The sequence below is a fragment of the Micropterus salmoides genome, unplaced genomic scaffold, assembly GCF_014851395.1.
Source record: "Micropterus salmoides isolate LMB-PRFRI ecotype aquatic unplaced genomic scaffold, ASM1485139v1 Ms_hic_scaffold_19, whole genome shotgun sequence".
NCBI classification, from domain to species: domain Eukaryota; kingdom Metazoa; phylum Chordata; class Actinopteri; order Centrarchiformes; family Centrarchidae; genus Micropterus; species Micropterus salmoides.
This window is the reverse complement of record NW_024041039.1, coordinates 19,748,326-19,773,232: the sequence shown is the minus strand read 5'-3', so window position 1 is coordinate 19,773,232 and position 24,907 is coordinate 19,748,326. Positions and strand designations below refer to the sequence as shown.

The 24,907-nt window shown below is 40.8% G+C and overlaps 2 protein-coding genes across 4 annotated transcripts; both read right to left on the bottom strand.

Annotated features, from left to right (window-relative positions):
• Window positions 1-669: 669 nt before the first annotated feature.
• On the bottom strand, window positions 670-6,248 carry vsx2 (visual system homeobox 2). Its single transcript, XM_038729429.1, has 5 exons — window positions 5,714-6,248; window positions 5,304-5,388; window positions 4,813-4,936; window positions 2,018-2,198; window positions 670-1,610 (listed from the first exon to the last, which is right to left on the bottom strand). The coding sequence occupies exons 1-5, from the start codon at window positions 6,135-6,137 to the stop codon at window positions 1,294-1,296; spliced, it is 1,131 nt and encodes a 376-aa protein (XP_038585357.1). The 5' UTR covers window positions 6,138-6,248; the 3' UTR covers window positions 670-1,293.
• Window positions 6,249-11,377: 5,129 nt separating this feature from the next.
• Window positions 11,378-24,307, bottom strand: lin52 (lin-52 DREAM MuvB core complex component). 3 transcript variants are annotated; one of them, XR_005445665.1, is made up of 7 exons: window positions 24,257-24,307; window positions 22,249-22,323; window positions 22,129-22,166; window positions 21,934-22,000; window positions 21,713-21,796; window positions 13,251-14,030; window positions 11,378-11,816 (listed from the first exon to the last, which is right to left on the bottom strand). XR_005445665.1 is itself a non-coding variant. In XM_038729341.1 (6 exons), exons 1-6 carry the CDS (start codon window positions 24,273-24,275, stop codon window positions 11,761-11,763), a joined length of 339 nt encoding a protein of 112 aa, XP_038585269.1. In that variant the 5' UTR covers window positions 24,276-24,307; the 3' UTR covers window positions 11,378-11,760. The 3 variants fall into 3 exon arrangements, 2 of the variants coding, with proteins under 2 accessions (XP_038585269.1, XP_038585270.1); XM_038729341.1 differs by lacking the exon at window positions 13,251-14,030; XM_038729342.1 differs by lacking the exons at window positions 11,378-11,816; window positions 13,251-14,030 and adding an exon at window positions 14,041-18,656.
• Between the last annotated feature and the right edge of the window lie 600 nt (window positions 24,308-24,907).

Genomic DNA, 24,907 nt, shown 5'->3' with positions numbered 1-24,907 from the left:
CCTTGCCCTTTGAAATTGCTCTCCGTTTAATTGGAGTAGAACTCAATTGTTCGAATCATTAGGAAGCCCCATCCAATAACTGAGGATGAAGTGTAAAATGTGATGTGGATTATGGCTAATGCAGACGCATAGACGTGTTGCAAAGCTGAGTTCAAGTGGCCTGATACAAAGTTTTATAAACAGCCGGAGGAAAATGAAGATCGGCAACAAATAAAACTGTTAGACTTTGGCTCAGAATTTGGATAAGAGGATAAAACAGCTTGAGAGTCGGCTGGCGATAGCATCTATTAAAGTGATTTGAAATCAGGCTGAGGTCATCCTACCTGGGGGGTGCTTTCACTCTTTCTCCTGTCCCAAAAGCACGGGTCCCCTAGTTTAATCTGAAATTGAAGACTCTCAACTGCGACGGATTATAGGGAATAACCCAAGCATGCAGCTGTGGACTAATGAGCCCAGCCAGCAGAGCATCAAGCGACAACAATTAGCTACTCCAACATCGAGGGCAACTTCACGGCCTTTAAAAGTTTGACAATGAAATTTCTCTCTGTTTTTTTTATACAGATTTCACCACCTGTTTGAAAGGAAAGCAGAATAAATAGACACCAAAAAGCCACATTTAATAAAAGGTGATTTCTATTTTATGCTTTGTCTTTTGAGTTATACATCATTTGAAATGAAAACACAAACATTTTAAAGACTACAAGAAAACATATTTCAAATTGTGCCTTAGTGAGAGAGATTAATATATCAATTATTTACAGTGTGATATAGGACAACAATTACTTTCTTTCTCTTAAAAGAGTACTGTCGGTGGGATGGTTCTTATTTCAAATTTACCATTTAGTAACTGTACAACAAACATTAAAATGAATGCCAAGAATGAAACCTTCGGACACTGACTGCTCATGGGGCATTTGGTAATCCTAATTAATGTGTTAAAACTGTTACACTGGATAAAACTTTACTCATCTGGCTCTATATATAATTGTGGGATCTATTTACACCAATATAAACACGTTTACTCCCACTCAGTCAGATCTTCTCTACTGTGCGTAAGCAACAACAACTGTAAGTTTGGAAGTAAATCAGAAAAAGTGCATTTGCATCATCTGTGCAGAACCAGTGACGACCAGATGAGTTTTCTTCATAAAGAAGTCTCAATGCAGGCCAGTTTAGAGAAGTCAATGAGGGATGAAAACCTGCAGGGCAGTGAGTTATGTTTGGTAAGTCCCTACACATGCTGAATGCAGCGAGGCACTCACGAGAATAACAGTCCTCAGGAGTGGATAGTCTCTACGGACTTTTCTCCTCCTCTGCTGGACTCAGGGGCTCACTGGCTTTCTCCTCGGCTGCCTGTCTCTCCTGTTTGCCCTCCAGCAGTGTGTCATGTGAAACTGTCCCCAGCACTTTGGCACTGTGCTCCTGTGCTTTGGCCCTGAGTGCAGCAATGCTGTTCTCTCTCAGTTCCTCTTTAGAAATGCCAGACTTGCCTTCTGACCTCTTCTCCTCCGCCTCAGCTTCCTCTGCCCTCTGAGAGCTCGGCTGCTGGGGCGCATCGCACTTTCCTGTTGGCGGGGGAGCTGCTGCCTCCGTGGACTTTTTGTGCATCCCTGCAAAGAGTTGCGGGTATTCAGATTTAGAATAGCGTCTGTTGATTGGTAAGCCATCTTGGACTGAAAATAGCAAGCAAAAATAGTTCCGGTTTAGAATATAATGTATGAATGGAAGATGGCAATGCATGACTAGTGTGGTGGATGAAAATATTTGATGGAATGTAAAAGTCTATTCCATGTTATATTTAGGCTGTTTCTTTGTTTTAAAGGGTCACATTTAGAGCATCTAGTTTAAAGACGACGTCAGTGCCTGCATACAGTCTGTCACTATTGCAGTGAAACACTTCAGTGTAGCTATGATTACGCATGAATAACTTTCAAATAATCACATAGAAAAAACTCTCTACACCGACGCGATGAGACAATGAAACAATGAGACAAATGCAATAAAACATCAGCCTCACCGAGCAGCCAGGGGGCGCAGGACTCCATGATGCCATCCTTGGCAGATTTGAGGATAGACTCCGGCAGGGGGATTGAATGCCTCACCATCGCTCCGTACAGCCCGTACTCAGCCATCACAGTGCTGCGGCCCCAGCACTTCTCCCTCTTCCTCCACTTGGCTCTGCGGTTCTGAAACCATACCTGTGACAGGAGGACAAAACATCTACTTATTACCAAGATCCTCATCTCCAAATAAGACAAATCACTCAATTTTTGCCAATGAGAAAAAACATTTATGCTCTTGAGCTGATATGTGGTGGACTCTTTGATGTTTTTTTATTATTATAACTATCCTGAAAAGTTTGGAATAATAACTTTTATATGGCACAGACTAGATGATGAGTGAACGCTCAATCATTTGGGGAAGGCAGAAATGGAACTAGAGTGAGGTCAGGGGTCCTTTTGACTTCAGAGGAGTTTCTCCTCTGCAGAGATAATAAGTAAATTCTAGGATTCATTTTTTCTTTTAAGGGTTTGAAATAATCCAATGCTTGCAATTTGCTTTTCCCAAGATGCAACTATTTCATCACCATTTACTAATGCTTTATACATCAGTTAAGCGATCAATAAGACTATATGTGAGGTTAGTAGGTTTTGAAAAATCCATGTGGCTGCTGTTTGTCCTTTCTATTTGGATTTTGGTCCATATCCTCTTTATTTTCTTGCTCCAATCAGTCCATCTTATATACTGGTACTGACTTGGCAGATAAAAACAATTATTGATGATTTAATACAATTTATAACCGCAGACATGCCGGCTTATCAAAATGTGTAAACACCTTAGTGTTTATTATTACATTACAAGCACAAAGAATGGATACCATACAAAGGGATTTTTCACAACCTGGAAACTGAAAAGCTGTTTTTAATGGCTTAACTGACCTGTAAAGCTTTGGTAAATGATTTATTAACCATTAATAAAGCTATTAGTTACAACTTCTAAAGTCTTTATAAAGGACCACTTTAAGTTATTTTAAAGATCTCCTATTTGGGGATCTCAGCTGTGATTCAAAGTAACTTAAGATAACAACTGCTCTGCTTGGATTCAGTCCATTGATTTCCCATAACCAGCTGGCTACAGGTGTGAAGGATCGCAGCCTCCTGTCAGAGCTGATCTCCAGCTACCTGTGGTGGCATTATAGATGGGTTGATACATGGAGACACTTCACTTGGCCACAGCCAACAACTGCTTAGGGCCCTGCAGGCTATCTGTCAGCCCAGAGAGGGGCCAAATTGATTGTATGGCACAACACAGGATTGTTAAACACTCTACTTAGAAGGCTCTGTGAGGAGAGGAGGGGGCTGGAGAGCAGATTCAAGTGAGGGGACAGATATTAAATTGAAAACGATCAAAACGTTTTCGAGCTTTTTTCCCCTGGTAATTCTGATGATAACCCTTATTTCATACAAGTTACTTTTTTATATGAGAAATTGCTTCTCTGCCCCTCAAAAGAAGCCAGTGTGGAAGCTGCGACGAGGAGTGACCCTGGGGCACGCCGAGGCTGATTGAAAAATAAGTTAATTTCAGGCCCAATCGATGGCGGACAGGCGGGCAAATATCACGGGAAATTAAACTACCGGGACTCGGGGGAGCAGCGCTATTGACCCGTGCTAATAAATTCAATGTAGTTATTTCATTTGAACTCCCTGCGCCTCTCCGGCAGCAGCCAGCCTCCCGAGCTCGTCAGATTTAACTAATTACACTCAATGAGAAAATTGTGTGTTAATTTTATTTAGGATAGGAGCAGGCCCGGGCTTATTTATTTATTTCCTTTTTATTATTTATCCGCGGCTGTACTGTTGCAGCCCGTAATGAGAATGAGATTAAAAGGCGCCCAGCAGATGGATGGTCCAGGTCACACTGCAATCTTCTTCCGCCTTGATAGCTTGATTAGGTCGTTAGCGGCTCCTTCTCCAAGAACAAATTGTTTCACATCCAACTGCGCCTGATGAGAGATTATCTATCCTGGCGAGGATGCTGGAGGGGGAGCAGTCTTTGTTCAGACAGGAGCGGAGCACCACTGATCGATTTACAGGGGCTCACTTAGCCCGTCTCCCCTTAAACGCTGCCTCAGAGACTTCAGGAGGTTATCAGCACTGATGAAGAAGTGAAGGGAACAGGTGCATATTCCCATGGCAAACAATTATTTACATTCACACTAATCAGTTATGCTTATATTTTCAGAAATAGCCTATGAATTCCCTTTAAAGGATAGATTACTATATTTCTTATTTATTTTGCAATGTGCAGTGCAGTGTCAGTCTAAAGCCATATAGTAATTTTATCAAATATATAAAATACAATAAAATCAGCAATAAGACGCTATGCTAAGTGAGTATTTCGCTTTGATTAGCCAAACATTTTTATGTTTCCTATATTCTTATATGTAGCCTAGGTATATAGCCTATATGTAGCCTATAGGATATATATATATATAAATGTTGCACAGAGCATCCCAAAGAGAAAATAGATGAAACTATAGCCTACTTTTTAGAAAAATCTTTTCCTCATTTTAGGGACAGTGTTTTTGCTACAAAAAAAATATTTTAAAGGGCCAGAATATAGTTCTTTCAAATTTTATAGGAAAAATGGGCTGAACCTTATTACATATAAATTTAAAATATAGCTTAATTAACAAGGTAAAGTGAACCATAAAGGCTATATATCTGACTCAATATTATACAAATATATTAGCCTAAATAGGCTACTTAAGGGATGTATTTGATGCACATATATAGAGCAATAAAGCATTACCTGTATTCTGTCTTCAGGTAGCTCTGTTTTCATGGCCAGCATCTCTCGGGCATAAACATCTGGGTAGTGCGCTTCATTAAAGGCCTTTTCCAGCTCCTCCAGCTGATATGAGGTGAATATTGTCCTGTGGAAGCGGGTCATCAGTTTAAATATTTTGACATATTGAACAGAATAGGCTGCATTGTGTTCTGATGAAATAATTCTTCGTAATGCAAACTAAAAGGTAGGACAATCTGATTTTAATAAACAAACGGAAATAAAAACAACATGGAACAAATTTCTATAGGCCTGATTAATAGCCAATGTCAAGTCTTTTAATATCCATGTGCATGTGTGTCAAAATGTGGCAGTAGGCCTAGTAATAAATTGTAGAAAATTCTTATCAGTAATTGGACTAGTTCGCACATTGTATCGCGTGAATTTCTGTGGATTCTTTCACACCTGAATAAATAAATAGTATTAGCCATTATTAACCAGAAATCAACACTAACCGGTGACGTCTTTTCTTGCGTTTCTTGCTCTGACTTACTGATGACTTTGAGAGTTTTCGTTCATTTGAAGATAAATCATCGGAGTCTGGACAAAAACAAGAAGAAAGCATCACAATTAATAACATCTATAAGAACGTTTTGGAATTGTCACAGTAAGTGCAAACTGTTGGCAGTTGCACAACACTGCTTTATTTATTACGCCATTATAGTTCATATTTCATTTAAAATCAAATGTCATCTCCAATAATAATACTAATAATACTAATAATAATAATAATAATAATAATAATAATAATAATGTAAAATAAAAAGACAGAAAGGGCTACATGCACAGATTGCAAATATGATAGAATCAAAAATGCTGCTGCAGTGAGATCAGTATTTAGTATCACTATGTGGTTGCAAATCACCTGAGCTCGTAGACTGGCTGGTGTCCAGCGGCCCTACGGACCTGCTGTGGGGCTGCAGGTGAACATCTTGTGCGTCCGACAGCACAGTCTCCAAAAATGCCGGTTGGCTGTAAAACGACGGAATTCCACCAGGGCCGATTAATCCCATCCCGACACCCATACCCACGCCGGCGGGGCCCAGCAAGGACCTGGCGGCGATCAGGTGCGCCCCGGCCGGCAGCGAGCCAAGCGGGCTCCTCGGGGCCGAGGACGGCTCCTTATTCAGCCCCAGTATCTCCTGGATGCCAAAGCCGGTGCACCTGGGAGGCGGAAGGGTCGCGCTGCTCTTCGGCTGGTGGCTGTTACTCCCTCCATTTGCACCCAGAGACGTTTTCTCCGCTAGATTTAAACTTTCCGACAGCACGGCGCCTTGTTTCCCCGTCATGATATCTTCGATGCTATTGAAAGGCCTATTTATAATTCTTCCGTCTCACAGGATGGTCCCCAGTGCATGATCCTCTGTACAACACACAAGAGTGCTTTAGAAAACGGTCCTTTTATCCAACAGGTCCATCCCAACAAGAGGCAGGATCCAGCAGCCAATCAGCTGCAAGGACTCAGGATTCTGTGGCTCATGGATGCATTATACGCCCTCTCAGATACATATCTGCATTTTCCTCAGGACTATATGGATAAACGCGGAAGGGATTTAGGCTATAGAAATAAAGGGAGTAACGAAATGACCTCAAGGCTGCAGGCTGGAGCAAGAACTGTGTAATGTTGAGAATGAAGACTCTAAAAGAACCTGGAATCCTACATATTTTAGAGACATAAAATATGACAAAGATAAGGAACAATAAAACTATAATATTTTACCATTTGACTCATAGTAACAAACACTACCTTGTTTAAACCGTTAGCCTACAAACTATATAGGGTATATCATGAGGCCTACATAATTTTATTTTATATAATGTTTTGTTAAGAAGTCAGGCCTATTTAAATCGTCTTTTTCACACCCCTTACTTAGCTACCTACCTGCAGGTTTTAGAAAATTACCTCAGTCTCTTAGAATAAATCATTATTGCCTTTAGCTGAATGGTTTACACACACACACACACGCACACACACACACACACACACACGCACACGCACGCACGCACACACACACACACACACACACACACACACAGCCAGCTATGATCTCTCAACCACTGGCTCACACGAGTGGATAATTGATCTCCAGATGCTATGGGAAACTCATCACACGCAAAAATCAAAGGCCTTTACCAGAAAACGACAGCTGGAAGATGCGGTCTGCACTGGTCCTGCACAGCGCCGATCACAGCAGCAGATTAAATCACAGGGACATTTCCTTAGAGGAAATGCAAAATGATAAAGAATATGAGACACACGTGGATGACTGATAAATAATAATAACTGACCTCTGAATCATTATCCTGTGTACAATAATAATAATATTAAGTAAAACAGGCATGCAACCCTCACTAATTAAAACTCATCTAAACATTAAACTGTATAGGACTAATGGCTAATTATGGCTGGTATACAAGTCATGTATTAACATTAGTAAAATTATGGCAGAACATTTTGCTTGTTAATTGACAATTTGAATACAATGAGTGAAAGTTTTGTATTTGCATTCTTAATTGATTTGTCAGTTTTTGCATGTAATTTTAAAAAAGTTTTGTGACACAAATGCAGAAAAAAGAGAAACATTTTATTTGAATGTGATTATTTTATTATCCCTTTTTATTCTAATACTAAAGATGCAGTCCATCCATTCTTTATGGTGTTTCAGTGTCAAGCAGATAGCCTAATGAGAGTGCTGACATATAGGCTATTTGTGCCAAGATTGAAAACTCATGGAATGACATGAATACATTTTCCTGCTTATGGTGTAATTTCAGTGTTTGATACGTTGACACGACTTCGTTTGGAAATCATTTAGAACAAAATAAGAACTGGCTCATTTTGTGCATATTTAGTTGCCTTCCATTAGTGATAATGCAGGCAATGACGGAAACGCTCAAGTAAAATAATAATTAACACCATGAGTATATCAGTTACAGAGCAAAAGACAGAACATGGGGAACTGGGCCATGCAACTGGAGAGGACTGTTCCATGCATCTACACAATGCACAACATAACTGACGTAACCTAAATGGGACTAAAACTTTGGGCACGCGGAAGACAGATCCGCGCGGCGAAGTCACATTTTTATATCAAACATGAGTTGCTGATTAAGAAGGAGAAAAATATTGCTGCTGCAATTAGTGCCTGGCCAGCGAAAACTAATTAGGGCCCATTTAGTGGAAATTCTATTAATGAAGAAATCAATGTTATTAGGATATGCTAATGACATATCAGCATGCTGGGATCACGTGATTTATTCATATGGAAGGGTGTGAGGATGACCAGTCAATTACAGGCAAGTTACTGCTCCGTCTCACTCCATCGTCACTTCTGCCGCGATCTTTGCGTCTTGTTTTATTTGTTTGTTGATAGTGCAATACGTCTCCTCTCAGGGTGGCTTTTAATAATCCACCCTCTATGAAAATGGCTGCGTGCTGATTTACATGCAGAAGAGAGGCTGCCTAATAAGGCTCTAGATTAAGGGAAGATTTAGTTCAGTCATTCGTGTAGATTGGGTTGCCCATCAAAGACCTGCAGGATCTGACGGCTACAGATTAAAAAGCAAACAGCTGTTGGGAATTTTTGTTCATCCCCCAACCCCCTTCAACCCAAAATCCTTTCTCTGCTCCAGTCACTCCTCCAGTTAGTGTCGTGGCATTTGTTTAGGCCTAATGCAAAAAAAATAGAAAATAATAGTAGGAGTGCCCTCAAGCAAGTCAGTGATAAACGTATCCATCCTGTCACCTTCAAACTGGTGAATGTAGCAGGTCAAAAACTGATGCGCAGCTGTAAGCGAAAACCGCCCACTATAATGAATATCATGTCCTGCTGATGTGACTGTAAAGATTGATGTGCATTTGTGAAAATGAATAAGCAGGCAACTTGTTTCTTTGCAGGAAGGTCACGGGCAGGACTGGAAATACCCTATAACTAAATGTGTTAACTGATCCCCAGCTGATAGATTTGCACATAATTGTTACATATTCATAGACCTCTATTCATGTAAAACTGAGGCATTCAATATCTCAAGTTTATTAGGTTGATCAAAATGATCTCCATCTGCATTCCCAACAGGCTGTAAGTAGCCTACGTTTCTGTCAAAAGAAAAGAAAAAGAAAACTCTTATGCACGACACTGCTGTGGTTCAGTCTCTGCGGTGCCGAATCAAACTACATCCTCGGTGTTGACACAGGGTGAAGGCAACTTGATGACAGCACACATGTAGAGCCGAGTCAGGGGAAAAACTAAAGCACAGCCAGAGCCTCTGCTTTCCCAAAGCACTTGCAGGGCGTGATGTGATGCGATGCCCCCCCCCCCCCCCCCCCCTCCAGTAGTACAGAAAGAGTTTGCAAGCTCCGCAGCTTTCTCATGGCTCCTCCACAATGGCATGTTTGGTAGCTGCCCGTCGGCATTGCTTAATTAGGCGAGGAGTTGATTAATTTGCACTAATTGACAGCTAATTTAAGGACTGGGGGCACATTGGATTGACGTTTGTCGGGGCACAGAGGCTATGTGAGGTCAAGGCAACGCACTGCGGATGCATGGGGGAGCTCCGACTCCCCCTCCCTCTTCCATATGGATAACCAGCTCTGCGGGGACTGACCCGTTTCTCGGAGAGGCTGTTTGGCAGCAGGGAGGCTGCGGGGTGACCGGCAGCCATCATTCAACATATTGAGGATGTCAGGTCGTTTGCCACGTCAACGCTCAGCAGGCTGAATGTTCATCGGTCAGCATCAACAAGTGTCCACATGCAACCAGTGCGAGTGACAGCAGGGTCACCTCCAGGATTTGATGGTTACAACAACAACAACTTAGAATTGAAACATCATCATATGGAATGAACGCGCAGATAATGAGCCTACAGGACACTGAGTGCAATGGTTCACCTTGTAACAAGGAACCCGTTATAAAGTGTTAATATTGAGGCCGACATTTACTCAACCTATTACACATTTGAGGTAGGCTACATATATACTGACATGCTGCAAAGGCTACTTTGTAGGCTAGGGCACATCTTTTTGACAGCTATACAAATGAACAATGTAGGCCAATAACACATGCTATCCTCTTATAAAACATAATACATTGTTAGTGATTTAACTATACCCAACAGTAGGCCTATAAAATTGTTTAAATTAGCTCTACCATGACCAACTACAACAGTAAAATACACTTGCATTATAATAGCAATCAATTCGTATAGGCTACAGACTATAAGGGCCATTTTCCTGCAGAATGAGCCTACTTTTACTTTGCATAGGCTAATATTCATTTTACTTACTACAATGCAGGCTGCTTTTACTTAGGCCTACTTAAGGATCAGACTTCCTCCAACCCCATCGTGCCACGTAAATTGTAAATAGGCCCACCCAACCCAAACGACATTTGGGTTACCTGGTTTGATGCTGTTTTATCCTTTGTACTTGCAACAATGCAGTTATGAATGTTTGCAATGCATTAATAAATACTGAGGGGGTTTCACTTTTTAATAAGCCATCCATTTTGCAGTTATAAGATGTTCACAAATAGATTTCGCTCCACATGCTCCTTTCCAGGTGGCAAAGTGTCATGCTGGAGGAGGATAAACACCACAATTCCACAACTTGGCGGCAACCCAAGTTTTTCTTAAATGGCTTAGGCTATTATTGATCTAAGCATTAGTGGACGCTTTATTAGCCATTAATAAAGAAACGAGTGATAGGCTAAACACTTTTTTAAAGGTTCGATTGGCTCATAATAGTATTTTACAGGACAACATTTTAATTGTTGTTGCTGTTACTTTTGTTTTTATTTAGATCACCTATTGTGCTTTTACATAGACCAAGCAAGCCAACGTCTTCCTGTAACCAGGACATGCTGCGCCCAAGGACCCAAATTCTTATCTGCCTGCAAAACTGTGAAAATTCTCCATATTTTTCGAGAAGGGTGAACCAGGGTCCGCGTGAGAGGCAGGGGGTGAAGTCACGGAGGCAATGGCGGCCTCTGTCCGTGTGAATCGGAAAGACGATTAGGGGCTTATTAGGGGCCTGGGGAGAAGTGTAACTTATTGGGAGTGAGCGACCAGAGCCCCAGCGACATCTCCAGCCGAGAACAGTCCGATGCATTGTCTTACCTAATTATGGCGGATGGACTTCTCTTTGTTTCCCATTCGACATGCCTGTCTGATTCTCTTTTTGCCCGGCCGCTAGCCCCGACAAGGCCGAAGTGTGCTAATTAGAAAAGAAATGGTCCTAGTAATTATGTCAACTCTCATTAACGGGATGACAATGAGCAATATTATTTTTACGCAATGTTTTGTGTAGGGTACCCTGCTTCCAATGCTCATTAAATGGAAAACATGGCCTTGTAGCCGGGAAAGGACTCCCAGGTCGGGGCTCCGAACACGCCCACAGCCGGAGAGGTGCTGCACTTAGTGCACTGTGTCAGATGGAGATATTGCCCTGACTAGAAGTTGAACAGTCTCAAAGTTAACTGCGTTGGCTGCAAACTTAATCATTCAAAGGGATTTTAAAGAAAAGGCAATCATCTTCTCGTTTTAAAACTTTATTAAACAACTCCACAAACTCAAAAAAGAAAAATGCAAATCATGTTTAAAATAGAAATTAGAATAAATAGGGAACATTTAATCAAAGCAGATCTACAAGCTACAGCAAAATTCAGTAGGGAAGTAATAAATCATATGACTTTCCATAAACTTAAAGGCATCTACCTAGGAGGACAACAGGTGCAGTGTGGGCAGAAGACCTCAGCTGTGGGAGTGGGCATTTTGCTCCCATCTATGGTTTGAGTGCAAAGTCTTTGAACTGTGTTGTGAAGGTCTGAACATGTTCAGAGCATATTGGTGAAGGTATATCAGATTCACCTTGCAGTCCCAAATTTCCTGTTGCTTGCAAAAACAAAACTAAACATGTCACTTCTTGGGCCTCTCCAAGATGTTCAGAAACTTGCCTCTGGTCATTTCCCTGGCTGGAAAACAAGAAGACACCATATCACATTTACTTAATTAAATCATTGTAAAGAAATTATTAGGGGAGACCGGGTATGGCTGTAACACTTTTTGCTTCAGCAATTATAACTCACTGAATTTTGGAGCTAGAGTTCTCAAACTTTTATAGAAAGTAGCCACCTTTGTTCTCTACTGACCAGGGTAGGTTGTAAGTTGTAACAATTAGACAAAAGAAGCAAAAATAGATGCCACACTACATGATGTTTTCAAAAACAGATAGAAATGAAATAAAAGAACAATGTTTCTCTCTCACTGTAACAGACGGTGTGTGTGTGACAATGTGTGTGTGTCAATGTGTGTATATTCTTAATCAGAGTCACCGTCAGTGCTTGAAGTGGGCTGGTACTCACCAGTACGCAAAGCACTTCTATATTTTACTCTTTGGCATACCAAGACTTTGTCTTGCGCACTGGAATTTCTCACAAGCTGCCAGTACACTTCTCTGCCCTCTAAATGTTCGGCGGTGATGGAGTATGGAAAAGATTGAGAGCCGATACATACGCCAACATGTGAACAACATGAGAATGAATGCTGGTAACCCTGGAGTGCAGCAAAGGGCACTCAGTAAAATATTAAAATCAAGAAAGTCCCTAGTTGTATGTATAGCACTTTTTAAAGAAGTCTTACAACCCACCCCTCCCTGTGAACAAATGTTTAGCTAGCTGTTTTAGCATAGTGATTTGAAATTAGAAAGGAAAAAATGCATCACATGTTGCCTAAGAAACTACATTTCAATCTAATATAAGTCTAACAATTTTATCTGCAAGAGTATAGCTAGAGACTAAACAAAATACGGTCTTGGTCTAAAGATTTACTTTTTGACCTCAAAATCAGTTTTTTCTTTATATACTCTGAATGTACCTGCTTCCAGACTTGATAACCACCATGCCTCTCTCGGGGAGGAAGTAGGAAAATACTGAAATGATCACTTAACTCCTATCGTATTTCTACTTGGTGGAACTGGTGCTGTTACAACCCTCCCAATGTTACAACCATACCCGGTCTCTCCTATTATTCTTGTAAGAGATCAAGACTCATACACCCTTCGAGCAATCTTTGATATGTTGGTAAAATCAGAAGAAAAAAAACAACCTCCCAGTCTTTACACAACAATTTGACTGCAGCTCAAACCACTTCAGACCCGTTGTTTAGTAATGCAAAGCATGTATTTAATATCTGCAGTGTCACACTGGGAGGTAATTTATACAAACATCTGCTCATTCAGGACATGGAAAACAACATTAAAATGGAGACTAGCTACCAAAGAGTCTTGTGATTTTCTTGATTGCTGTCTCAATGTAGTGAGGTACCGGTACTCAGACCTATGCATGCGTGAAAGTGTGTATGCAATTCACCAAGACGAGAGTGAATAGAAGCAAAATGTCTCCATTAACCTCGATGATGATTGACCTCTTATGATTATGGAATATGGCCATGTCTAAAATAAGTGAGAAATGACATATAAATATAATAAGAATATAAGAATAGGGGAAGCAGTATTAAGGAAAAAAGAGTAATATTCATTTTATCAGTAAAAAAAGACTAATATGTTATAACAATTGACCCTTTAGGCCAGTAGTTTCCAGCCATGTTTAATGGGATAGGAAATAAATCAAAACATATTCTGCTACACAATTATATGTTTATATTTCAAATATCTTCTCCAGTCATTGCTATTTTCTTGAAATTCTGGGACTTTATTCATTCAAACTTGATTTAAAAAAAAAATCAAATTAAACAATCTGAGAAGGGGAAATCACACAGGTTAATACATAAATGTATAGTACTGTATTAAAATGTATGATGACAAGTAGACATTTTTGTTTTGTTTGAAAGGTTTAAAAGATCGGGAACCAATACTTACACTAATAATAACCATTTTCTAGTATTCTGCCTCCTCTGAAAGTTGATGCTGGAGGTTAGAGATACAGCTGACACTGTACCTACATGAGATGAGCCTAAATATCTTCTTGGATTTTCTATTACAATAAAATTCTACAATTTCCATACTGACTTTTCCCCCCTCAGTGACCATATCAATAAATGTAAATGTAAAAGAATGTACCAAAAATTATACTTAACTTATAGTTAAATAATTGACATTATGGTACTGAGTGCAGATATTTCCCAGCTCTGCTCATTTTCCCAAAAACCCTGTAGAGTTCCATTGACATCTGTGATGCAAGTAAAACACATTGTTAAAATCGTTAAAGGCCCTGCACATACCAAGATGTCTGTGTGTGTTAACTCTGATAGTCCTACAACAGAACTGTCCCCGCTGAAGGCCCTTTCTGGTCTTCTCTGGGACAGCAATCATTGCCGAGGTTTTTCTATCAAAGACAAACCCCTGTGTCTCAATGGAGACGTTAGTAACATTCCTGTGGCATCATCATAAACCCTGGAGAGGCACCATCTAGGTACAGTAATTACTCTTTGTTAAAGATGAGAAGAAGAACGGGGCTTTTGACTCCACTGCAGTTTTCATGAGCTGCAAAGATCACCTCAGCGACTCTATTCAGTTTCTAACTAACCTCACACAACATCACACAAATATATGACTACAGAGCAGCAGGACAGGGGGCTGATTTCAAATCTGCATTTAGCAGAAAGTCATCCCACCATCATGATGCCTGCAAGACGAATGTGATCAGGATCTCAGCTGGCCTGCTATGCCTGTGTGCTGGTGTGAAGGGGCCCCGCCTTCTCTGCACACGGCGGCTAATGAAAAAGCCGGGCCAGTTGGTAATTTAGATGAGTTCCCCAGTGTGGAATGATTATGGTGCATCTGGGCGTGGGGGCCACGTCACCTTGAGGTGTCCCTCATTAGGTTAAAGATGATGCTAATTGGAATGGGATGGATTCATTTTGCACTTTGCTGTCGCTTCAAATCACCCTAAACAAAGTCATCAGAGGAGCCCTGGACATGCATAGGGTGCTTTAGATTGAAATGAAGCCATCAAAATTAAGCAAGGGAAAGCAATTACATTGGGATGACCCTAAAGCCACAAGTGCGTTGATGTCACCTTCTTATTAGGAGCAGTTACACTAGGAACGGTGAAGGGTAGCCGTTAATATTACAGATTTTGAAGGTGCCATGCTTCTCTCTCTCTCGTTATCGCCTTCTCCATCTCTTGATGAGCCTGAACTGTAAAACAGATCAATGATGGCTGTGCCACTCCTCCAGAGACCCCTCGCCCCACTGAGCGTCTCATTAATCACAGTGCTGTACAGCCTCCCACTGCTCAGATAGAAATATCATTGATATCATCACATTAAAGACCCAATTAAACATAAATCAGGGCTCAATTTATGATGTGTGGCTCTCTTTTTATAAAAAGAGTTGTGATTGGCATAGTGAAGGTGGGCTCTGTGTTTAAGTAAAGGTATACATAGTGGGACCACTGAGAGAACTACAATACGTCATAGTAAGAACATGCACATGTTTTGCTAATAACACTAACGATGGCTCCGTTTCTATACACCTGTTTTTTTCAGCACTTTTAATTTGTGCATAAAAATACCCGATTGGAAATATTAGCTAAGGTTGTGTGTTGATAAAAGCAAAACATGACAAAGGACAGTGGAAACAAGATTTAGCAAATATCAAATGAAGATGTACACGAACTTAAATGTCCAAGTTTACGCTCCGCTGAAGAGTAGCGGCAAACGAAAACATCAGCAGCATTGCACCCTCATCTTCTGCAATGGTTTAATGGCACCCCGCTTGAGAATTACTGCCAACAACAGTATATCTAAATGCGACAAAGTCATTATAATTGCGGTGGTATCAAAATCATTATTATTATTATTATTATTATCTGTAAATCTGTTTCAAAAATGTGCACTACATTTGGTTGGAAACTTGGCTAGTGTGACAGTGAGCCAGAACCCTGAAGCTGAAGCAGCTAAATGGAATTCATTTATTTTATTATTATTATTACAGCTGCAACATGTCAAAATGTCTTTCATGAAAAGGGCCTATACTAACTGGTAGTAAAAATGTCCAAATGGAATTCTATAGGAAAAGTCTTGGGGAAAATGTGACAAATGGTTTTTCCAAATTCAATTAATTCTTTTTCTTTTTCCTTTGCTGCACTAGCTGTCCAAGGAAGGTTAAAATCAAGGAAGGTTAAACTAGCTATGCTATACAGTGCTCTGTTTCATGTCTTCCTACAAGTTACTTTATTTTAACAAATGATTTATAAAGTTATCTTTGCCACACGTGAATGTACATTTTTGTATGATGTACGTAAACAGATGAGGTCAGATAGCCTCAAAGCACACGCCCAGACACTTACACTCTCACCTACACAAACACTCACAGGCTTTGTCATACAACGGGGGAGATCAATACTGATTAGGGGAACTTAGAGATTTGTTTAGTTGATTAGAAAGGTCAATTACTAATTTTGCACTAAGTTAATCAGCATCTTGTTAGGACTGCCATCCATACTAAATGACACCTTATGGATTCTGTGAGCCATCTCCTTGGCCTGTTGATTTGTTGCTATCTAATTATCATTTAGCCCAAAATGGTCTGAGATTCCGCCACAGTCTACCAGCAGTTTAGTAAACACGGCCCCATCAGCCTGCATATAATAATTTCACCCATGCTCTACAGGGCTTGACTGCAGTCCATTCTTATCTAAGCAATTTAAAATCATTCCCATCCATAAATAAACACAACATGTAGGTTATCATCAGAATGAGGACATGTTGGCAGAGAGGCCACCATGGAGCAGAAAACAGAGGTACCACCAGCTCCCACACCAGCCCAGTAATCCTCTGGCTGTAGATCTGGGGCTGATTATTGCTGCTTAGGTTGCAACAATGGAGATTAACCTATATCTGCAAACAGCTAAATATGCCCTCAGGCTATTTATAATGTCGCCTTTCTTGAAACAGCGAGGGCTAAAACTAAAAAGTAGGAAATTGTGTGGTGCAACCTAAAATGTTTCTGCAATTTTCTGTTCTGCACTGGCAGCAATCATTTTCATTTGGAAACTCCCAGGTGGCTGGAATGTAAATGCAGAGGAAACGCGGTGGTGTAACATCTTACTTTTCCCTCGTTTACGGTGAGTGATCTGGGTGTCATTGTCACAGATCACTCCCAACCCCCACAACGACTCCCCTGTGTATAAAATGAGAGTAATCATCACCCCCCCTGCCTGGCTGCCTCTCTAGATGGCACACTCCTGCTGAGCCGCTGGACCCCTGTTTAGCTCCAAAGACAGATGACCACCTGGGTTAACTGGAGTCCCGGACCCCGGCCCTGACTGCCCCAATTCACTTTCATTAAGAGTTAAGGGGACTTACCTGAACCTCACTGCCCATCTCCTAGTGCTGCTCAGCTATTACAGCCTGTAAGCTTTATTTAATGGATTTAAAGTCCTCTTTCACCCCCCTCTTCTCCAGGGACAAGGGAGACACAGAGGAGGTCCACACAAACACACACGCAGAAGCACTTGGAGGCACACACATTCAGCCCACCCACCCCACCACATACACATGACGCTCATGTTTGTGTTCAAAATTCAATTACCCACTTATTGATACTTCACAGGGATATTTAAGATGCAGACACAAGCTGTGATTTCCCAGGGGAGCCACTGGTTCCTCTTTATGTCCCAACCGAGAGGGCCCACCCCTCCTCTCCTCTAATGCATTTTCGCCTGGCAGACACACACATTCACACACCAAAACAAACACATCTGCACCTCCCAACCCCTGCCCCAGCCTATGCCTGTTCAAGAGGTGTCCTTATTAATAGGCAATCAGTCAAAAATCATTCATTAAAAGCCTAAAAGGTTTTACACCCGCACTATGATTAGCTGGGAAAGAAAATCCAATGAATTCCTAATGCCTTTATGGAAATGAGGTGTCATTTCCGATCTGCTCAGGGAGGCGGCAGGCAGGCAGAAGTGAGTTGTGGTGTGTGAATGTGTCTGTGTGTGTGTGTGTGAGTGTTAAGCTCTGCCTGCCTCTGCTTTCACACAGCTCCGACACTGATCCTGCTTAAGATATGGACAGGCTCTATCAGATACCAGCGACCTGCTACACCAAGGATGGAGAAACTCATGTCCTCCTGGTACAAAATGTGTGTGGAACTGCTAAAGATTTTCCAACAATGGGAATCCATCAATATAGTAGCAGCAGTATTATGAAATAGCACTCCCAGTAATTAAAAAGGTATTACTATGGGGACCAGTTTGAGAGCACCAACCATACAAGGGTACAAAAATACAAAACCTGGGCATTTAAATTAGATGCCCAGGTTTTATCATCTTTATATCTATTATATTTTTGCATCCTTGATCCTTGTTTCCTTACAGTCAGCTTCAAAGAGACGCACCCCAACACTGCCATTCATCGCGACTATGAGCCCACAGAGACACAGGGAAGAGGTGAAAAGACGAGCAAAGAGGAGTACTAGAGGAGAGAAAGAGGAGGATGGCTGGCTGTGGCTGTGGGGAGGCATCCCCTGTTCCTCATTCAGCGGCTGTCAGCTCAGGTACTTCATAACCGCCCGCCCTGCGGTCAGCCCGCCTGATGGATTGATGGAGGCACATTAGCACCAGTGGGGCCCAGTGAATGCAATCATATTCAGCAGCGGCATGCTTCTAATAGGCTGGAGATTGATCCTAAGGGTGAGGAGGAGGTGGTGGTGGTGGTGGTGAATGCTGGGGCCCATTAGGAGCTGTCAGAGCAGGGCGACCTTCAGCCTCACCTTCACACAGGGGGATGCAACAGGGGTCAGCCCGAGTCTATGCGGGGTGGCGTCATGGCGCAGGAGAGGTGCTCTGTGGTGGTACATGAGAGACAACAGGTGGCAACAACACCCAGAACACACTGAGTGATGCTGTTTTCATGTTAACTAGATATCAAAGTTTTTTGTTATCACTGTGATATTACTTGCATGTAGGCTTTTCTTGGGAGTAACAGTTGAGTGACACATTTTTTCATGCGTTTGATTTTTTTAAGGTGGCAAAATCTAGTTTTTGAAAAGGTATATGCCTGTAGACAAAATTTTTGTAAGATTATCATTGCTGAGTAGCAGCTTTCTCATTGTTTTCAGTTTATGAAGCTACCCAACCACCACAACAAATTTTTTTAACAATGTGAACATCCTCTTCAGGCTTGACCTGGCCCCTATTTTAACAGAGGATTTTGTAAATATATTCCGAATTACCCTATAAGCACTTTATTAATGTCCTTGATTTGATTTTAAAGGGTACATTCATAGCTTCTATTCAACTCCCTGTTGTGAGTCTGTCAAAGACACAGTTCACTTGAACTTTTTTTTACAACTGCCGCCTTAAGCGGTGGATAACAGACTTTACAACTTTGGCAACCAGTATCACAGACACAAAATCCAGTACTGACAACTGTGCTAACAAACATAGTCTACAGTAGAAACATTTCCTAATTAACAGCACGTAGTGTTAAATGGTATTCAGTTGCCTTGAGCCCACAAGTGTGATAGAGCACCATCACCAAATCCAGCAGTTGGGTGCTCCAGGCCCTCCAGCACATCCCAAAGGAGCACTCAGCTTTCAATTACCTCCAATAACAGCACTTATCAGAGTCCTCTGTGTTCCCCAGAGACTCGAGGCTTGATACTCGTACTCAGCGGCCCACGACAGGGGCATTCATCATGGGGTGGAGTAACAGCTGGGGCCCGCGGAAGAGGCACGCGTCAAGCCCCTCCGGGACTAGACCCGGGCCAGAGTCACACAGCTATTATTGGGGGTGGGAGGTATGTTACATCCCCCCTTCGCAACCATGTTAATACATATGTAAAAACATGAGTATACAGCAGTATGTGCACAGTGCACCACTTGGAAGCAAAAGCAGAAACTACAGCTAGTGCTGCTTAGGTGTATTCTAGGCGTAGGGGAATGGTGTTCTTGTAATAATGTTTGGTCCAGGTTCCATTTCTTATTGCAGGACGGTGGGCGAGTTTTCACTGCTTGATTGTGTTCTGCCCATTAACCAGCTTCCTCTTTAATGGTCCACATGTTGAAGGGGGAGGGGCAGTAAATCCTGTCCCCTGCCCTCGCTCTGCTGTGCCTCTGTGGAGGCTCGTTTACGGGTACTGAAGAGTGCACAAACATGATGAAAAAGTAGCTGAGATTTACAAGGCCTCCCCTGACAGCCAGGAAAAGGAGAAAATTAAACCAGAGAGCATTAAACAGGCACCCATTACAGGGCTGCTCCGACACCAATAATAACCATCGTTGTGTCCCGTCATCCCGAGGTACATGACATGACTGCAAAGCCTGCAGGCCTGCACCTGTGTCGGCTAACAGCTTTATGCCAAGCAGATTACACGCTTCTCCGGGTTTAGAGAAGTCATGGAGATTAGACACTTTTTCAACAAAATGAATTTGCGACTTGTGGCCCATGCAAATACAATACACGCTCCACAATCGATAGCCTATTAATGCGCGATTACACTTATCTAGGCTTTTGTGATTCCTGTAGTAAGTATATTTGGATATATGTGCATTATAGCATTGCGGCAAAAACTTCAGTCACTCTGGATTCAACTCACTTCCCTACAATCTGATGATCTCTTTAGATAATTAAAAAGTTTCCCCTTATGAAACTCTTAAATTTCATCAAAGCCTTTCCATATTAATTTGATACATAAATACAGCACATCTTTATGGAGTTTTACTAAACAGTATACTCATTACAAGCCATTACAAGCAGACCGCAAAGCAACATTTCAACTGCTCTTTCAACTAAATGTCTGCATCAGATCACATGCCCCCCCCCCCCCATCTATAAGCACATGTTGGCTGAATTTAACTGCATTTATTTATACATTCCACCCCAGTAAGGAAGGGGGCTACACCACAGTTCTTCATTGCTTGTGTGCTTTTTGTGCTGAAAATAATTCTGTAAATACCCATTTTTCTCTTAGGAAAATATGAGCACTTAGCTATCTCTCTAATCCACACTCCATAAGGATTATGACAATGGAGGCAGTGGGGAATGGATTAAAAACTAGGTTTTGCATCCATCAAATGCTTGAGCACTTTTTGTATGGGCTCTGGTGTGCCCTTGTTTCTTACCTTTTCCAATTCAACAATATTGACCTAAATCCATTATTTGACTTAAATTAAGAGCTCAAAGTGACTTTGACAATGTAGAGTTGATTTTAAATGGCAAAGTTTCAGTTTCTGCATTATCCATTCTGTCTTCAGATGAAAAGATACATGCCTATGTGCAGTCGCAGCCTGTTTGGGCTTCGAATGTGAAAGCACACAATGATGCTGATCACAATGATGTCAATTTATATATTTATATATATACAATATTCTCTCCCGCTGCACTACGTCTGCACAACACAAACCCTGAGTAATGAACATATAAATAACTTCCACATTGTCTCTCTCTGCACATCGTTGTATTATTCTCTATTCTTTTATTTTTTTATTATTCTTTTATAACTTCCTTTGTTTATTCCATATTTATATATTTATTTATGTCAACTGTATGTTTGTCTACGTGTAGCACCTTATCGCCAAAGCAAATTCCTTGTAAGTGTAAAAAACTACTTTGCAATAAAACTCTTTCTGATTCTTATTCTGTTAAATCTACTGACTCAATACAAAAAGGCTATGAGCACCATCTAGTGGTAACATGTGACTAACTAGGCGGCTGGTGATTAACCTCAAATCATGTGTTTTGCACCAGTTATCTGGGCATTTGCCAACGTGTCACAAGTGTTTTAGCAGAAAAGGCAACAAACCAAAACATGTTAACATCAAGACAGCTTTTTAAAATTGGACAAACAGCTGTACAAATACACTGCACATTGTATGGTTTGTATAGTTCATGTACTTACACTCCTCTAAGCCCAGCTGGTAAGCGAGGTTCTGAAGTCCTTTGACCTTCTCCATCAAGTTGGCTGTGGTCAGACTACCCAGCTCTACAGGACCCATAATGAAAACTCTTAGCTAAATGTAGCAAGTCTCAGCAAAATGTTATCCCATTTGACAGGTGTATATGTTAAAGATTATTTCTGTCCACAATCTTCAGATGCACTGAAAATGTTACAACACTTACCCTTCAACATTTCAATGTCCTCATTCTCTAGTTCAGCCATCCACTTGGGCGGCGAATTAGTGATGGGCTGTGATGTAAGACATAACAAAGTAGACAACTCGTGAAATATTTATAGATCAGGCCTATATCACAGTATGTCATTGTCAAGGCTATTTAATTATGTAGTTTGTAAATCACCCAGCGATTCCTACTCACATTTTTACAAGATGCAGCAAATTCTGAAACTCCGGGCACTGTATGAGAGATTACAGGATAATCAAGATCACAATCCCATAGTGAGTAATTACACAAGAGCAGGGGTAATGTATAACTTACACTGCTCTGGCCACAGGTCTGGTGACGCTCTGTCCAACTTCTCAAAACTCAGCAAAGAGGACTCAAAATCATCACCTGTCACGGCACAAAAAGTATTTTTCTATGGGGAATGCATAAATTGCATATTTGTAAATAATGCAATGACAGAGTTAATAAAAAAAAGTGCAAGCAAAGACAAATACTGGTGGTGGTTTAATCCAAAGTAATGGTGTATATATTTTGTTGCATGTATATCTCAAAACAACAAAAGTCTCAAAATGTGACTACTATAAGGCTGCAACTAACGATTATTTTCATTATCGATTTGCCTGACGATTATTTTCTCAATTAATCGATTAGTTGTTAGGTCAAGAAAAAAATCTGTGTTCTTCTTCTTATCCCATTATTGCATGTTACTAACACAACTTCTCCCCTTTCTGGTAGTCTGGCTTTCTCGTCTCTCTCGTCTCTCCTCCTATCACTTCCTGCCCCCCCCCCCGCTCTCTCTCTCTCTCACCCTCACCCCAACCGGTCGAGGCAGATGGCCGCCCACCCTGAGCCATGGTTCTGCTCGAGGTTTCTGCCTCTTAAAAGGAAGTTTTTCCTTGCCTCTGTCGCCTAGTGCTTGCTCTTGATGGGAACTGTTGGGCTTCTGTAAATAACATCACAGAGTACGGTCTAGACCTGCTGTTTTATGAAAAGCGCTGTGAGATAACTGTTGTTGTGATTTGGCGCTATATAAATAAAATTGAAAAATTGAAATTGAATTTAAAAAAGGACTCAAAGCAATTAATCATCAAAAGAGTTGGCAATTAATTTAATAGTTGACTAATCGATTAATCAGTGCAGCTCTAGACTACTAGGGTTAAAGCAATATAGCTGGCCTTTGATTTCATGTTGCAAACAGGCCAAGCACTGTCTTTAACCTCTGGTCCAAGAGGTTAAAGACTGGTTTTGAAACAATAAATCCTGTAGTACCTTTTTGGTAAGAATGTTTTATCTAGTCATTAGAATGTTACCACTCTATTATTCATTTCTTCATCAAAACAGTTTGACATGTTGCTTCTCTCTCCTGTGAGGGACCTGGTGCAAGTCTATAATAAACAAGATCTAACTGTTTCAGGTGTAAAAGAATCCATTAATAGTATACAGTGAAGAAAAAAGGTTACTGTAGAGCAGCAGCCTTTAATGAAGAAAACATTCAGGAGTTGTTGTAAAGTGCACAGATTATAATATCAAGATAACATGTTTGTGTTTAATCTGACATGAAAATTGCCCCCGTTCTAATGCAACTTTCATGCAACACAACATTTTGGTTGTCATGTAACGTTACTCTATGTTATATAAACACAACTTAGCCACATTATATGGTAGCAGGTAGAAATGCATATACAAAACGTATGATTTGAAATATAATGGCCATCATCGTGGAAGACAAAATTTGCGTTATATGTTCACATAAATACTTTGTAAAATGTAAACTTGATAATGTGTCTATGTCATATACATATTTAATATAATTCGCTTAGTCACAATGGTTAGACAACTGCAGTTTAACAAGAGCATGGGGGCAACTCGGTTTAATGTCATAATACAGTAACTTGACATTAACGTTGTGCGCAATCAAATCGACTACCGAAAGTAAAATCCATAACTGATCACGATGTTGTCAAACAAAACACTAACTGTTACACATAATATAATAGAGGTTATTTAGCCTAAATATATTACAGCAGCAAGCTTCCTAATATAGCTATGTTTATAGCTAGCTTCACCCACAGTTTCAGCTGTTTGATGGGTTGAAGCTTGCTCTCTAACGTTAACATTACTGTTTCCCTGTCCACACAGGGTAGACACAACACTGGGCAAAACATCTCCAAACAGTAAAAATACAGCGCTAACATGTGTATCCGGTCACCTCTGGTTGTTCGTCTGAGACAGCATACCAGTCGCTAACGATTTAACGCCCTTAAACGTGTTAAATTTACAATTTATACACAGCATAGCACGGTAAGGAATTAGAATTTACCTCCATTTGGAGACGCCATCTTCAGAATAAACACGTGATAAACGGCAACCAATGACAGCAGCCGTGCTCGGAGTTGACGCGTAGCGGTGTACTGCACAAACCCGCCACCAGGCGACGCACTGGTTCATTTTCAGAGCAGCTTAAGGTGAAGCCAGATGTATAAAAATACATTATGTACATTAACATTCACAACATTACCGCCTCCTTTGGCTACATGAATGTGTTAATATTGCTGCATGTCAAGCAATTCTTTATAGTTTAATTTTCACGTTTTTAGCCATTGAAGTACATCATTCCCTGTTTATAAATAATGAAGCAGTCTCTGACAGAATCAGACTGTAAGGAGTTATTTACACTCCATGGTGGTTTATTAAAAGTGACTGAAAGTAGTGTGTTCTGCACTTCTGGCTGTAGTAGTGAACAATACCATTGATTGTGAACAACTGACACTGAAAAATCCAAATTCTCAATGGAAGTTATCACATTTTAGTTAGGCCTAGTTAAGTTTCATAGTATTAATCTCACTTCCATCATCACACATAAACTAACAGAACACTCCCTGATCAGAGATAACAATAAGAATGTGCCTTTTTTATGTGTTTTTTTTTCATTACTGTATTGTCATGTCCTATTTACTTCTGTTTTGTTGTC

Excerpts from the sequence above, each read along its gene's own strand:
- vsx2 (XM_038729429.1), bottom strand. The coding sequence starts at position 6,137 with ATGACGGGGAAACAAGGCGCCGTGCTGTCGGAAAGTTTAAATCTAGCG. Across the intron at positions 5,389-5,713 it reads CAGCCAGTCTACGAGCTCAG|ACTCCGATGATTTATCTTCA; the intron begins GTGATTTGCAAC and ends GTTTTTGTCCAG. Across the intron at positions 2,199-4,812 it reads TACCTGAAGACAGAATACAG|GTATGGTTTCAGAACCGCAG; the intron begins GTAATGCTTTAT and ends CTCCTGTCACAG.
- lin52 (XM_038729341.1), bottom strand. Across the intron at positions 22,001-22,128 it reads TTGCTGCATCTTGTAAAAAT|CCCATCACTAATTCGCCGCC; the intron begins GTGAGTAGGAAT and ends CTTACATCACAG. Across the intron at positions 11,817-21,712 it reads CCAGCTGGGCTTAGAGGAGT|CCAGGGAAATGACCAGAGGC; the intron begins GTAAGTACATGA and ends CTTGTTTTCCAG.